The following is a 15,284-nucleotide window of genomic DNA, read 5'->3' as shown; positions in this document are numbered from 1 at the left end:
GTCCAGACGTGCCGCTCCGGGATTTTGACCGTGATCGGAAGCGACACCTTGACTGGCCTCTTCCTCCCGTTTTTAGGAGGGAGGAGGTCCCACTGCTCTAGGTTGCTGTTGACGAGCGTTGGCTTGTTGTTGTTGCTCCCATTGGTGGCATTTCATCAGGTACGGCGTCTTGTGGGTTTCCCTCCGCGCCTTGTCAGCCGTATCGGAGTTGCCACCGCAGAGCTGGCACTTCGGCTAGCATTGGTGGTCTTACAGAGGCTTGGATGTGTTGTAGAACGTCTGCGCGGTGCCCCAGGTGACCGCGATGATAGCACGTATTTATCTGATTGCGGTAGAAGAAGCACTGCAAGAGGGCTTTGCTTTATGGGACGTACATTAGTAATCGCAGGCCGGTGAACAGGACGATCACTGGTGCTATGTTTCTGGTTCATTTTGCAACGATAGTCATTGAATTCCTTGGCGTAATGAGTTCAGCTGTGATATCTCAGGTAGTGCCTTACACAGCTATGCTGCGGATTATTCGTTTGTACGTATAGTCGGCTATTGCTTCGTAGGCACTGGCCTCGAACATTTGGTTGGCGATCGTGTAAAACTTTATTTCAACTACATGACTAACTTTGCTCCAAAATAATGTCTTTCTTTATCAGGTGTTGTTCAGTATAAAGCTCAAAAATTTCACTAATGAGGGTGTCTTTTCCAATGTCCATAAAAGTTCTCAGTTGATTTTTCATCTCTGTGAGCTACAATCTTAAGCAAAATTGCACCATTTAGATCGCATCTTGCCACACAACACGAATCGTCATCAGTCATCTCCGCATTTCCTGCCTTTAACGCTGCGAGCCCCTTACTTCCAAGTCATAGATGGCATGGGAGTTATCAGCACGACAGAGCATTCTCGGGAGGCAAGTAGTCAGCGCAGCGTTCTCATGAAACGGAATGCAAGCAAGACAGATGACAATTATTGTTGTGTGGCAATATACCACCTAAAGTGTGTACATTTGTTAATGTGTACACTCAGTCCTAAGGACGCCCTTGATCATCGTATGTTTCTTTGACATGGAAGGTTTCGTTGAAGGCTTCGAAAGAAAGAGCAGAGACGATTATGCGTTTTCTCTTGGATTTTTGAGAGTTCGTGTCCTTTAGAATTCCTTACACTATGCCACAATTATTTGAGCTTCTTTTGATAGTCCATTACTAGTGCTACATGTTCTTTTACTTGTCGTATTGCATACAACATGATTAGATACTTATCAAGACATATTTTATTAGTGATCGTGTTTTTAGTGTTCATTCTAGGGCCGATATTCTTGCCTGTGGTACACGAAAGAAAAGATGAAAGCTTAAACAAGTGCATTCCTTAACAATTTCTCATCACTTTATTGTGCATTTACAGAAAGAAATGCCATGGTTACCGAAGTGAGTACGTTTAATATTTCTTCTATATGCTGTTCAAACGGTGGAGTAGCAAACACAACTTCTATGATTGTGCTTGAATGAACGAAGAAACAATAGGACGCTGTCTTAGTTTAGGCCAATTACACAATGGGCGACATCAGGGTAATGAAGTAGTTTATTCTTATGTTCTTGAATTCGGTGTGGCGAGATATCATTAGATATATTCGACCCTACAGCGAATGCATATATGACGAAACTGCGTCGTTACACCTACCATCGGCACAAGTCGCACGTCACCTTTTTGCGTTTCACAAGCTTTCGTATAGGCTTGCAAAAAGGTTTTATGCAGAGCACCTACAAAGTAAGCCTATTCCAATCTGTTTTTATTCCAATCTCTTGACGTCAAATTTCCGTAACCACGGACGCAAGCATCGGGCAGTAAGCTGGATGTCACTTTCGTTATATTCAGATTCAATAGCATTGCCTGCATTGAGCACTGTTTCTTATCTAAGTGGCTGAGAAGAGGCGACGAGCATGCTGAAGTGAAGAGAGTATTGATGGGGCTGAGCCAGCACCGTGAAAATAGATAAGCAGAAGATGAGGGCGGTGCCGGTGTCTGTGATTGGTCCGCTTCCCCTTACCTATATTGAGCTGGCTGGTCCAAAATTGCGGCGACGTGCAACGGAAGTTTAAAATGCTGCTAAAACGGATTCTCAGCGAGGAAAAATTGCCAGAGTTATGCTGTATATACGCCGAAAGGTCTCGAAAGCGCTACACTGCCACGTAATTTGTTTTTAATTACGCGCAAATAAATCCATGCTTCCCGGCAGCTCCAAGTAGCTAGCGTCACCACGATTGCCGGACAGCCACCTACTATTCCTTTCGGAATGGGCAGTCTCCTGCTGTTCAGAAAATATTCCTGCTTTGTTGGGCACATTAATTAACTCACCGGCAAAACTCACCGCGTCACTTTGACGCGGTGAGTTTTCGCGTTTTTGCGACATCGTATGACAGACAGGCGAAGTGGGCACAGCCAGAAAACATTTGACCAATAGTGATTGGTCAGACGACGTCTTTATCTCTATCGACGAAATAGGCGTTCGGTCTAATCATACATAATCAGTGTTCACACATCCTATAAGATAAGGTGTTTACATGGTTTTAGTGATGTCCCGTGACAGGCTGGCGCAGGGCAAATGGGTCAAAAATATTTTGCCAATCGTGGAGGGCTGATTGCAGATTTGGAATAGAAAAGTTTGGGATAGGTTTATAATATAGCGGCCCAGCACGTATTGAGCAACAGACTGCTGGATGGGCAATTTTTCAAGGTGTTCTACAATTTCCTCTTTGAGACTTTTGCTCTGAATTCATACAATTACTTTGAGGAGATTGAATAGCGATAACAAATTATATTTATTGTGCGAAATACACAAAAATGTCGCAGTTGCTCCCCGCTATAAACAATATTAACTTGACTCTGTACAGCTTCGTGGCACGTGCAAAGGTTTAAACACTCTTGCACATAGCACTTGCTATGTTCCTCTCTAGAAATAGCTGAGGGGCTAGGACAGAGTATTCTGATAGCATCCAGTAGCAAAGCAGAAGCTCACCTAGTGGACCCTTGCATTAGTAGAAGTTCAGTTCCAAAACAAACACTATATATACAGAAATGAATATTATTTTAGCATGTCCACAGACGCGATGGGTTTGTCCGAGTATTTTATTAAAAACAAGCGTGTTATCGTTTAGACATCATGGAAGTTGACGTAAGCCGCCCATGCCGAGTGTGTTCGGGCTTTAGAAAAGAGGTGTGATACCCGTTAAAAATGCTGGGTTGAGCTGCGGAAGAAAGTTTTGTAATAAATTTAAACTTAACAGTTGGTTGTCGAGGACAAAACATCACAAAGCTCAGCCATGTCGCATGCGAGTTGGATTCTCTCTTAGAATTTTCCTGCCATAATTTATGCACCGCCTTTATTACATGCTTCACCACATCAGCCCCTAATTTTATTGGCGCAATACATTGAGAGGGCAGTCTATAGGGCAGATACTGCTGTTTATAAACCAGCGATGTCATTTCCGGAAATGCCAATTCACATTTCTTGGATTGTTCCCACGAAGTGACCACCCGACCAGTGCTTGCCTGGACAACGACGAAGCCCAGCACCGACAGTTTAGCTTGAGAAAAAATTCACCGACGACTACGGTACTCCCTAATGTGACATCTGAGCGCAGCAGTATACGTGTTTTCATTTCGCAATATATTTCTTGACGCGGCGATGTGTCTCATGCAGCACTTTGCATATGAGGCGAAGTATGGCGCGACTACATTGCTGATCTGGAGATTGCGAGAGGCAGCGCGTGGGTAAGACATCGATCCAATTCATAGCAGCCGCCGCAGATATACCTTCGCTAATGAAGCGCTTTGTTGCATATATGATATCGCGTGACGCGCTCGTTACATGCCTTATTGTTGGCGTCATCGGTGAACAGACGACGCTATTAGGAGGCCATCTCGTAGGCGTCGTCGCTGCAGAGCCCTTCTTGCTCAACACTTCGCTGTTCTCACGCTTTTGCCCTACCATCCTTCTTCGCTTTCTGCCACTTTCTTTCCATAGCACCCTCCTCCTCCGCTTTTGTACTGCCGCTCTCTTCGCCGTCCGCGTCTTTTATCCCCTGCTGCACTCCGCGTTGGCTGTTTGAACCTTCGCTGTGCTCGTTCGCCCGGTTACGCCGACGGACACCGACGCAAGAACGGGCGCCTAAGAGCCATGCTCTAAAGCAAGCTCCCTCTGAGGTGACAGCAGCCGCCGCATTCTGCGGAAGGGGCAACGAACATCGAGGCCAGGCTTCTGAGCTCGTTAAAGGCCGACCGTCACAGAGAAACCATTGATGCAAAGAACCAGTGCGGAGAATTTTCATGGAAACAGCGTTTTACGCTATCATTGTTCGTAAGAACAAATCGCAACCAACCCTGATACTGAACCTATCATTATCAAATGTAGCCAGATGATGTCAAAGACCACTTACAAAGAAGAAGCTTTTACGAATTCGGCCCCACTTTTGCAATTGCCACATGGTTGTTACGCCGGCTGATTCGATGGTCTTCTGATGGGCGGACTGATGTGAAGAATGCCCCTCTGATTGGCCTAGACACGGCCTACAAATCCCCTCATGTAGTTACGTAGGGAAACGGCGCTCGTAAAAAAAATTCATGGGCCCGCAAAATTTATATGAGGGCGGATCACTAGCGAAACTTTTTAGGATGCATACTTGGGCTGCATAAATGCCCAGTCAAAAAATACATCAGGCTATAGGCCTACATGTCTGTTGGTTAACCGTAATTTGGGACCTTGATAGTCTACAAGGCTGTTGGCCTACAGGCTTATCGGTCCACAAGCCTGTCGTTCTACCAGTCTATCGCCCTACAAGCCTGTCGGTCTGTAGGCCTACAACCTTACTAGTCTGATGTAATAGCGTGCTGGTCTACTGTATGTCTGTATGCTCAGCGAGACCGCGGTTCAAAGGTGTATTGTTTATTGAATTGACGTATCTTCCTTTTGACTCTGATTACAGTCATTCAGTGTTAATTACAATATATTCAGTGCCTTTAGGCACCTTAGTAAGCCACTCAGTACTTATGATGGCTCACTGTATAACAAGCAAGCTCCCCTTTCCATTTAAAATTTCACACATGGCATGGTTGCGATTAGGGAACCAGGGGCCGAATTCGCAAAGCTTTTCCTTCGTAAGGGCTGTTTTTCACTGGCTCATCGCCTTCGCTAAAATCTGTCCTACATATCTTTCGGCTGGCACGAACGCTTTTAGGGCTAGAACTTTTGTGAAAACTGGTGCTTGTATTTAACACATAGAATCAATATGAGCAGAGAATAAACTCTATTGTAAAAGTTCACGAATACAGCAGATTACCAAACTGCGGCAAGGGCTACCAGTGCACTTCTTTCAGCCTCTTTTGCGTCATCTCCTTTGAAACGGTGTTGTCCGCCTTGTGAAGAGAGCTGCACAAAATAATGAATCATTATTGGCAGAAAACCCCGAGAACTGAGTACAATACAATACTGTCCTGCCCGTTTCTACTTACTTGCGCTCGCGTCCGTACCTGCTGTAAACCATTATACGTTCACCATGCACCAACTGGCCCAGCAAACCATTCTACTACATTGAGAAACATTCAGAGATTGAGCATAAACGCAGTCGTGGGAGTGATGCTACAATTGCTCCAATATACTATATTTCATTAAAGCTGCTCCGTTCGCGCTACAAATGACATAAACTGATCCTAAGCTGCTCCAGAATGAGCTGTGGTGAGCAATATCGGAGGCCACTGCGAATAGAAGTTGTATGTATGGTGAGGTAGCAGTTACCACCACCCTATAAGACAGCTCTGCCACATCTCTTAGCATTAAGAAAACCTATTGAACTGAAGGGTCATTCAGCTAATCCAATTCATTGCGTTTGTGCATATTTATGGTCAGCGATTTAGAAACTCAATGGGCCATATTCGCGGGTTGTGTGCAACTTAGGAGGTAGTTATGTTGGGCTTAGTAGTGTATGCTTAGCACATTAAGCTTCTTGGTGTGACAGAGACAAACAGTGATTAGAGAGAGGAAGATGCGCGCACTTTTCCTTCGTATCGGCAATGTGTTCTTCGTGGGGGAGATGTTCCTCAACGGACAATGAGCACTTCGCAAGTTTGGCGCGGTGGCCGACACCTACCCCCTTGAATGTTATTATCCTATTTCCTATGTAGCGGTTATCTGTGTGTGCTCATAACGCAGTGAATTTGCAGCGCTACCATTTTTATAGCTTCATTTCCATCAGGCTTTAAACAAAACAAGTCAAATGGTCATCTTGTATAGCATGTGACTGTATAGACGTTGTATTGTGTGCCTTTGTGTGCAGAGGTTTACCAAGTGGTACATGCTATACTTTAATATTCGAGCGCGGCGATTGACTCGCTCTGGCCATGTGATGGTTGTAGTTTGTTCATGATAGCTGCGTAGGCGCGTTATCCTCCTTGAGGATATTTGCAATTATGCACACAGCTACTCTGAGAACGTTTGTCGCACAAGAACAGTTTCCTGTGGATAGCCATTCAAAATCATTATTTTTCTTGCTACAAAACCTGCTACGAAAGAACTGGCCATTTCCATCAATGTAAGCCTCATTAAAAAAAGGCTACAAGTAGGGAAAGTAGTACAAGCAATAGCGATCAATGTTTTGCAAGAGGCTTTGTGGCTTGCATACGGTCGATTGGAATGAAATACATATACTCAAGTAATCGTAGGCTAGGCACGCTTCACTACACTTTTTTCACTACACAGATTCGTATTGAAAATCAGCAATCCCAAACTAGCTAGGTCTTATTGCGTACATTCTTGGTTATTTAATAGTACACACCGTGGGTATGCACACAATGCAAATTCACAAATCCCTGCCCCCCGCGTAATGAGCCGCACTTGCAAGTCAGCCCCACAACCGGTGGCCTAGTTTTTGACTTCGGCTGACTATGATGATGATGGCAAACTGTGGATGCCTGTTCATCTCCTGTTTTGGCAGCACAGGAGCTATCTCGCACTGTCTGCACAAAGCCGGTACTTTTCCGTGTCTTTAGTCAGGCTGGGCCATTGGTCGTGCCAGGCATGCCCGGGATAATCATACTGCTAGCACGCCACACGAGGTCGTAAGCAAGCAACACACCGGCTTCAAGCTCAATGCTGTTAAGCATGCTTTGAAAAATGAAAATCATTCATGCGGAATGCACTTCAGTATAAACGCAAGACACATCTGCTATTAAGACGGCTGCACAAAAAGCTGAATGTTGCCAGCGAGACAAGCGTGTATTTCCGCAGACCGAAGACTGATTTTTACCCATAGGTTGAAGTAGCAGTGACGCATGGGCTCAGAATCCTCTGGATAAACAGCTGTGCTCTGTGAATTTAAATGATACAGCACAAGCCTTGCCAACTTGCCAGGAAACAGGACATCCCGGCTACAAACTAAACGCAAGCAGGAGCTGCATGACATGCTTTAGGTGGCAGCATGGGCTTTTCTTTCGAAGAAGGACATGTATGTTGCTGATTTAAGCATACAAAGAACCACGGACTTTTGAGTATTCGTGATCATCCTCTGGTCCCAAGAGGTAATTGAAAAGGCTGCCTGGGGAACTGATGTGTGTGCTGCTCATAGAGGCACAGATCTCGATTTTTGATGACACTGTCATCAAAAGCTTTAGGTTCCCCGCAGGAGCATCTGCGTCAGCAGGCGTTTTGCGTATTGCGAGACCACGTACCCGAGCACATGAGGGTTGGACCCTCCCGCGTGTAGTCGTGCGCGGCTTAGCCATGTCTGGGGAAAGGGGGATCCTGGGGGTTGAGCCGATGCCGGGTGTTTGGACCTTTAAGGCCCCCCGGCGGAGGCAACACACCCCTTTGGCCTCTGCTTCACATAGATGGCACCTCCAGACTGACCCACCTGGAGGAAACCGACAGTTGCTTTTTCCTGTCTCTCTCTACCCTTATCTTCGCCTTTCTCTTCCACTTTTGATCTTTCCTGTCTTCTTATCTTTTCCATTCATTTCGACTCTTCCCGGCGGCAAGGGTTAACCTGGTGTGGCTGTCCTACCTTGGGTATACCACGTTGGGTTATATTAACGGCATACTGCTGGCGCTGTGCAGACTTGTTAGCATGTTCTGCCACGTCCCCTTGTTGGGCTCCGTGGTGGGTGGCAGACGCCGTTGCCGAACAACCCACTTTTTTCCATGGGATCCTCCAACCCGTTTTCACCCGATCGTGCCACGAAAAGGGTGAAAGGGTGAAAACCTCGCTTTTGTTACCCAGAAACAAAGAAAAATTTCCCAAATTCCACGTCCTTCACTGTGAACAAACATCCACAAAAGCTAGAGCTATTTCCCCATTCCTTGTGGCCAAGTGCCTAAAAGAGACCATTGGAGCTGGTTAAAAGGTAAGAAAGATGGCAAGTGGGGACTTGCTCCTCGAAGTGAAAGACAAAGAACAATACAACAGACTCGCACACCTCGTAGCCTTTGGTAACATTCCTGTTTCTGTGAGCGCACATCGAACTATGAACACAGTCAAAGGCGTAGTATCAGATGAAGATTTATTGGCATTGAATGAAGAAGAACTCCTAGACGGATGGAAGGACCAAGGCGTAATCCATGTGCAGCGCATCAAAATGAGAAGGAATGACAACGAAATCCCAACGCAGCATTTAATACTTACTTTCAGTTCAACTACTTTACCCGAGTCTCTTGAAACCGGCTATGTAAGACTTCATGTTCGACCCTACATTCCTAACCCGCGATGCTGTTTCAAATGTCAGAGATTTGGTCATGCATCCCAGAGCTCCCGGGGGCAGCCTATGTGCGCAAAGTGCGGCACAACCGGTCACTCTGCTGATGACTGCAATAATAATGAGATACGTTGTGCGAACTGCGACGGCAGCCATCCTGCATACCCCAGAGCTTGTGCAGCCTGGAAGAAAGAAAAGGAAATAATTACTGTAAAATTTAAGGAGAATATAACGTTCCGTGAAGCGCGACAACGGATCTCTTCGCTATTCACAATGAAAACATCTTTCGCTGAAGGGGTGCAACGGGGGGCGGCACCACAACGGCCTCTGGCAGCAGCCCGGGCCACGCCTACGTGCCGAGGCTAACGCCATCCACCCCTACGGTGGGAGCAGCCAACGCTGCCCTGCCATCTCTCAAAGTGTTCGCACCAGTGGTCTCTTCAAGCTCCGGCAGCAGCCAGGGCACCGCAGAGGCCACAGGGGCCCTGTCGACCTCCGGCCCCGTGGGGACGAAGACTGCGTCGCTTGACACGAAGTCTACGCGACGAACACATCGCTCTCTGGAGCGGGTGTCCTGTGCCTCGCAAGAGGCTATGGACACCAGTCCAAGCCAAACGGCGCAAGTGGAGTCGAAGGAGCGGCGAGGTTCTCTCGACCGCTCCAAAAAAGACAAAACACCAATTACAGGGCCTAACAAACGCCTTGTAAGGTAATGTCATTCTCCTCTCTCTTGAGACACACAGCACAACTTTTTTTTAAACATGGATGACATTATACAGCGGAATATTAGAGGATTATTAAGAAACCTACAAGACGTCCAAGAAATTCTCTGTAAGTTTAAACCTAAAGTGCTGTGTGTGCAAGAAACCCACCTAACTTCCATGCACACTAACTTCCTCCGACAATACATGACTTTCCGGAAAGACCGCGAGGATGCTGTTGCATCATCTGGCGGTGTAGCAATCATTGCTGATAGAAGTGTAGCGTGTCAGCATTTGAGGCTCCAAACAGCCCTTGAGGCCGTGGCCGTTCGAGCCGTACTTTTAATTAAACTCATTACCATCTGCTGTTTGTACATACCACCACATTATCAGCTTCACAGACGCGACTTAGAGTCATTAATAGAGGAGCTCCCGGAGCGCAATTTGATTCTTGGTGATTTTAATGCACATAGTAGTTTGTGGGGCGATTCACCCTGTTATGCACGAGGTCGCGTCATTGAACAGGTGTTTTTTTCCTCCGGAACATTTCTCTTGAATACGAAGGAACCCACATATTTTAACCTAGCCAACTAGTCATACTCTGCATAGATCTTAGTATTTTATCGCCGACGCTTTTACCCTATTTCAAATGGAACGTGCTTAACAACCCATATGGGAGTGACCACTTCCCGATAATCCTATCTACGCCAAAACAAGATCCACTTCCCCCGCAGGCCCCTCGGTGGTAGATTGACTCAGCCGATTGGGAATGGTACCGAACTCTTACACACATCACTTGGACTGAGATATCTGGTATAACCATAGATGATGCTGTTGCATATTTTACAGCTTTTATACCGAATGCCGCTTGTAAACGAATTAGTCAAGTGAGCGGCATGGGTTGCAAGCGGCGTGTCCCCTGGTGGAACGATGCATGTAGGCAAGCACGGAGGAACCAGAACAAAGCGTGGGACCTGTTTCGCGATTCGCCAACAGCAGAAAACTTGGAAAACTTTAAGCATGTCAAATCCCAGGCAAGGACAACGCGCCGACAAGCAAGACGAGAGAGTTGGGCAAACTTTATATCAAGCATCAACTCATATACAGATGAGAGAAAAGTATGTAATAGAGTGAAGAAAGTTAATGGGCAACAAACGTATTCCTTACCTCTAGTAACTAGCCACGGAGAAAGCCTTGAAGATCAAGCCAATTTTCTTGGTGCACATTTTGAATACCCCCCCCCCATATCAAGCTCCTCACACTACTCTGAAACCTTCCTAAGTACAAAACGCAAATAGAACGGCAAAAGTTAGAAAGAAAATCTGCTAAAAGTGTGGCGTACACGAACCATTCGGCATAGCAGAACTGCAGGCAGCACTGAACTGTTGTAATACATCCGCCCCAGGTTCAGACCGCGTAATGTATGAGATACTAAAACAACTACCATCCGAAACACAGAAAACCCTCCTTTCCCTTTACAACGTTATATGGTTCACCGGCGAGATCCCCTCTGTTTGGAAGGAGTCAATTGTAATTCCAATTCGGAAGCACGGGAAGGATCCTTCCTCTGTATCAAGTTACAGACCTATAGCTCTAACAAGTTGCCTCTGCAAAGTATACGAAAAAATGATTTGCTGTCGCCTACTACATATTCTCGAATCAAACAAATTCCTCGACCCATACCAGTGCGGATTTCGGGAGGGTCGATCCACCAGTGACCATCTCATACGTATCGAGGTCCGTATCCGTGAAGCTTTTGTTCATGAGCAGTCTTTTTATCAGTGTTCTAAGATATGGAGAAGGCCTATGATACTACGTGGCGGTTTGAGATATTGAGAGACCTCTCGCAGTTAGGTATGCACGGTAATATGTTTAATGTTATTGAAAGTTATCTGTCTAATCGCACATTCCGTGTGCGAGTGGACAATGTTCTGTCACGGAAATTTGTACAGGAAACAGGAGTGCCGCAGGGCGGTGTGCTCAGCTACACGCTCTTTATAGTAAAAATGAATTCTCTTCGTCTACACATACCACGTAACATCTTCTACTGAACATATGTTGACGACGTGCAGATAGGATTTCAATTCAGATCTCTTGCAATCTGTGAGCGACAGGTCCAGCTTGGCCTTAACAAGGTCTCCAAATGGGCTGATGAGAACGGGTTCAGAATGAACCACAAAAAAGTACCTGTGTCGTGTTCTCTAGAAAAAGAGGCCTGCACGGTGATCCTGAAATTGTGTTGCATGGTGAGCGTCTGCCTGTAAACAAGGAACATAAATATTTAGGCATAATTTTAGACACAAAATTAACCTTTGTACGGCACATAAAGTATCTTAAAAACAAATGTATGAAAACAATGAATATCTTAAAGGTGCTGTCACGCACAACCTGGGGCAGTGATAGAAAATGCCTCATAAACTTGTATAGAAGCCTTATACGCACACGACTAGACTATGGAGCCATAGTTTACAAGTCGGCTACTCCAACTGCTCTAAACATGCTGGACCCTGTCCACCACTTAGGAATTCGCCTATCAACAGGCGCCTTTAGAACAAGCCCAATCGAAAGCCTTTACCTTGAATCCGATGAGTGGTCTCCTAATCTGCACAGAACATATTCGTCTTTCATGTATTTTCTGAGAGTGAGCGCAAACGGTGAGCACCCCGCGTATTCCACTATAAACGATTTGTACAGTTCTCAACTTTTCGCAACCGACCCACAGTGGCACAACCTTTTTCACTGCGTGTTAGGGACACAGCTGAAGAAACACAGCTGCTATACGGCCCCCACCGTAGCAGTGGAACCCAATAGAGTGTGATACATCCTTCGTAGCTGTTACCAAGCGCGCGCCTCTCGCGCATATACGGATGTACTTCCTGGAATTACAGCACAAATACTCCTGTCGGTCCATCCTTTTCGGATACCGGTGTTCTGCACACGAGCACAAGTATCTTCTCAGCAGAGGCCTGCGCGATATTGGCTGCCGTTAAACACATTAAAGAATTGAATATCCCAAAGGCAGTTATATATACAGACTCTTTAAGCGTCGTAAACGCATTGAAAACTGTCAAGAAATATCAAAATCCGATAATTGTATCTCTCTATTCAGCATTATGCACCACCTATGCGTCTAAGCAGCATATCGTAGTATGCTGGGTGCCGGGGCACCGCGAGATTGACGGAAACGTGTTGGCTGACCAGCTAGCCACATCCGTCCACACGAACGCTGCAGACACTTCCACGACTGTCCCTGTAATGGACCTTAAGCCCTGCCTAAGGAAAACGCTCAGGGCTTACTGGCAGTGGTTGTGGGATAAAGAAACAGAAAATAAACTGCATGTTATGAAGCCATATCTTGGCAACTGGCCGCCGGTATCAAAGAACCGCCGCACGGAAGTAACACTCTGCAGACTTAGAATAGGACCCACATACAGTACACACGCATACCTCTTGTCAGGTGGTGATCCATCCACGTGTGATAAATGTGGTGAGCCACTTACCGTGCTACACATCCTACTGCAATGCAGGGAATTAGACGCAAATAGGAAAAAGCATTTTCCCTTACCACATCGGCAACAATTTCCACTTCACCCTGAAATGATTATAGGTATGGAACCTCTCTTTAAACATCAATCACTGTTTCAATTTTTGAAAGCTGTACATAGTTTTAATATTATAGCCCCAGGAAATCCGTAGCACAGCCTCTTAACAGATGTTTCTGCTGCGGTAGCTGCATTAAAAGAAAGCACCTGCCTCCCAGCCTTTGGGCTCAAAGGCCTTAAGGAGACATATGTGCTATTTCCATATTGATGCATTTTAGCCCCAACCCGCCGTGGTTGCTCAGTGGCTATGGTGTTCGGCTGCTGAGCATGAGGTCGCGGGATCGAATCCCGGCCACGGCGGCCGCATTTCGATGGGGGCGAAATGCGAAAACACCCGTGTGCTTATATTTAGGCGCACGTTAAAGAACCCCAGGCGGTCAAAATTTCCGGAGTCTTCCACTACGGCGTGCCTCATAATCAGAAAGTGGTTTTGGCACGTAAAACCCCAAATATTATTATTATTTTAGCCCCATGATCATTTGTCATTCGAGCTATACCCAGAGACCACTCCACGTATCACTGTCATAATTTTATACCTATATATCGTTTTATGCTTCTACGGTAGCGATTAATTTCAGGCTACTTTACAGCCATGTTACACCCCATTATTATAACTCACCAATCAGCGCTTAACACATCATTATCAGTCATGGCGCTCTTTGGCCACACCTGGCCCTTGCGCCACTAAACAACACACATCCATTCATCCATCCAAAAGCTTTTGGCGCTCTTTGGCCACACCTGGCCCTTGCGCCACTAAACAACACACATCCATTCATCCATCCAAAAGCTTTAGGAGAATTGGCATCTGAAGCTTAAAGGAAGCCACTGAGGACCACATGTTATAGGACGACGCTATTAATGTTGAGGGAGCTGAAGAGCCAGCCAAAAGGGTGGATTTCTCAAGTACAGATTCTTATTCGCAATGTATGTTTTCAAGATTTGGAAATGAGACTGGACCCATTCTTGTAAGAAACATCTATGCTTGATTACTTGGTAACTTGTTTCATGACACAATCTAAGTGTACCGTAGATAAGGCTGAACTACGTGGCAGTGAAAATTCATTATAAAGTTTACCTTACGTATAAACGTCCACTTCAACTTTGTGTAATGTTTTAGGTGTGTTTAACATAGGAGTAAACAAACTAAGAAAAACTTCGGAATCCTGTTACATTATTATTACACGTGAAGACGAAAACATGCTGCACACGTGGTAATCGATTAGGTTACAGGATCGAAGGGTTCAAACATTTCACAAGCTCTAACAAGCCACAGTGTGAAGTAGACGTATGGCGCTGTAGCTTGATTTGAACGACACATGAGAGTCCACAATCAAGTATCTAAAGGTTCTTTTTTTTCCTTCGTTTTCTTGTTCATTTGTAGAGCACCACTATGATATCGTCACATTGTTCATTCAAGTTCTTCATTATTATTCAGCCATTGCGTCTTTGCTTGCATACGAGGGTATGGGCGATTTGTGAAGATGATATTTTTGTCTCCGTACACTAGACACCGATTTTTAGTGGTATAAGCCATTGCAACGGGCCACTTAAGGCTATCGCCTTATAATAACGAGTGCGTATGCTAGTTCCAAAAATAAAAGAATGCTGCAGAGAATGATCAGGGCTGTCATAATGTATCAATGCGTTTTCCTTCAATCTTATTTGCATTGTTACCATCAACTGCACATGTATAGCCAATTATACCACAGGCAGAACGCTACCCTTACAATGCACCAGAAAGTCGAGTTGCAATAGAATCATTGAACTATCCCTGGCCAATAAGCTTTCGTAAAGTGTTCATTTAGCGCATGGGCATTACACATGAGCTAAATATGCCTATAGTTGTCCACAAAATTTCAGAAATGCTGCAGCCACCAGAAAGCATGAACCTGCACTGAAGCGTTTTCAAAGATGAAGCAATAATGTTCAATTGGTTAATATACATTGGTACATTTGACCAAATATTATTCTCATATCGAGAATAGAAAGAATTTTAATACTTTAGAGGGAATGTGGGGGTCAGCTTCAAACATTAGTGCCATTCGACATGAGCATTATTGCGGCATGAATGCATCATGTGACGTATTCACGTTTTTGTTACTCAGCCTGACTCAGCAAGTTGTTTGGTGGGATGTACGAGCTGAAGCAAAAGACGCTAGACCAGGCACAGCTTGCACCAAGCCCTTTATTAGTGGGGAAACTTACCCACAGCAAGAAAGGTACTTCAGGCTCCCAATCTGGCGTTGCGCT

At 45.5% G+C, this 15,284-nt stretch overlaps 2 protein-coding genes across 2 annotated transcripts in view; both read left to right on the top strand.

Annotated features, from left to right (window-relative positions):
- LOC142590752 (uncharacterized) overlaps positions 1 to 9,257 on the top strand; it is a 41,875-nt gene extending 32,618 nt beyond the window's left edge. Inside the window, exon 4 of the mRNA XM_075703180.1 lies at positions 9,024 to 9,257. Coding sequence (XP_075559295.1) covers positions 9,024 to 9,257 — 234 coding nt within the window. The remainder of the gene's footprint in view (positions 1 to 9,023) is intronic.
- The window catches only part of LOC142591086 (uncharacterized), a 325,077-nt gene that overhangs the window by 264,352 nt on the left and 45,441 nt on the right, over positions 1 to 15,284 (top strand). The window lies entirely within an intron of this gene.

This window comes from Dermacentor variabilis, chromosome 8 (assembly GCF_050947875.1).
Source record: "Dermacentor variabilis isolate Ectoservices chromosome 8, ASM5094787v1, whole genome shotgun sequence".
NCBI classification, from domain to species: Eukaryota; Metazoa; Arthropoda; class Arachnida; order Ixodida; family Ixodidae; genus Dermacentor; species Dermacentor variabilis.
The sequence above is the reverse complement of the archived record's forward strand: the minus strand, read 5'-3'. Positions and strand labels throughout refer to the sequence as shown.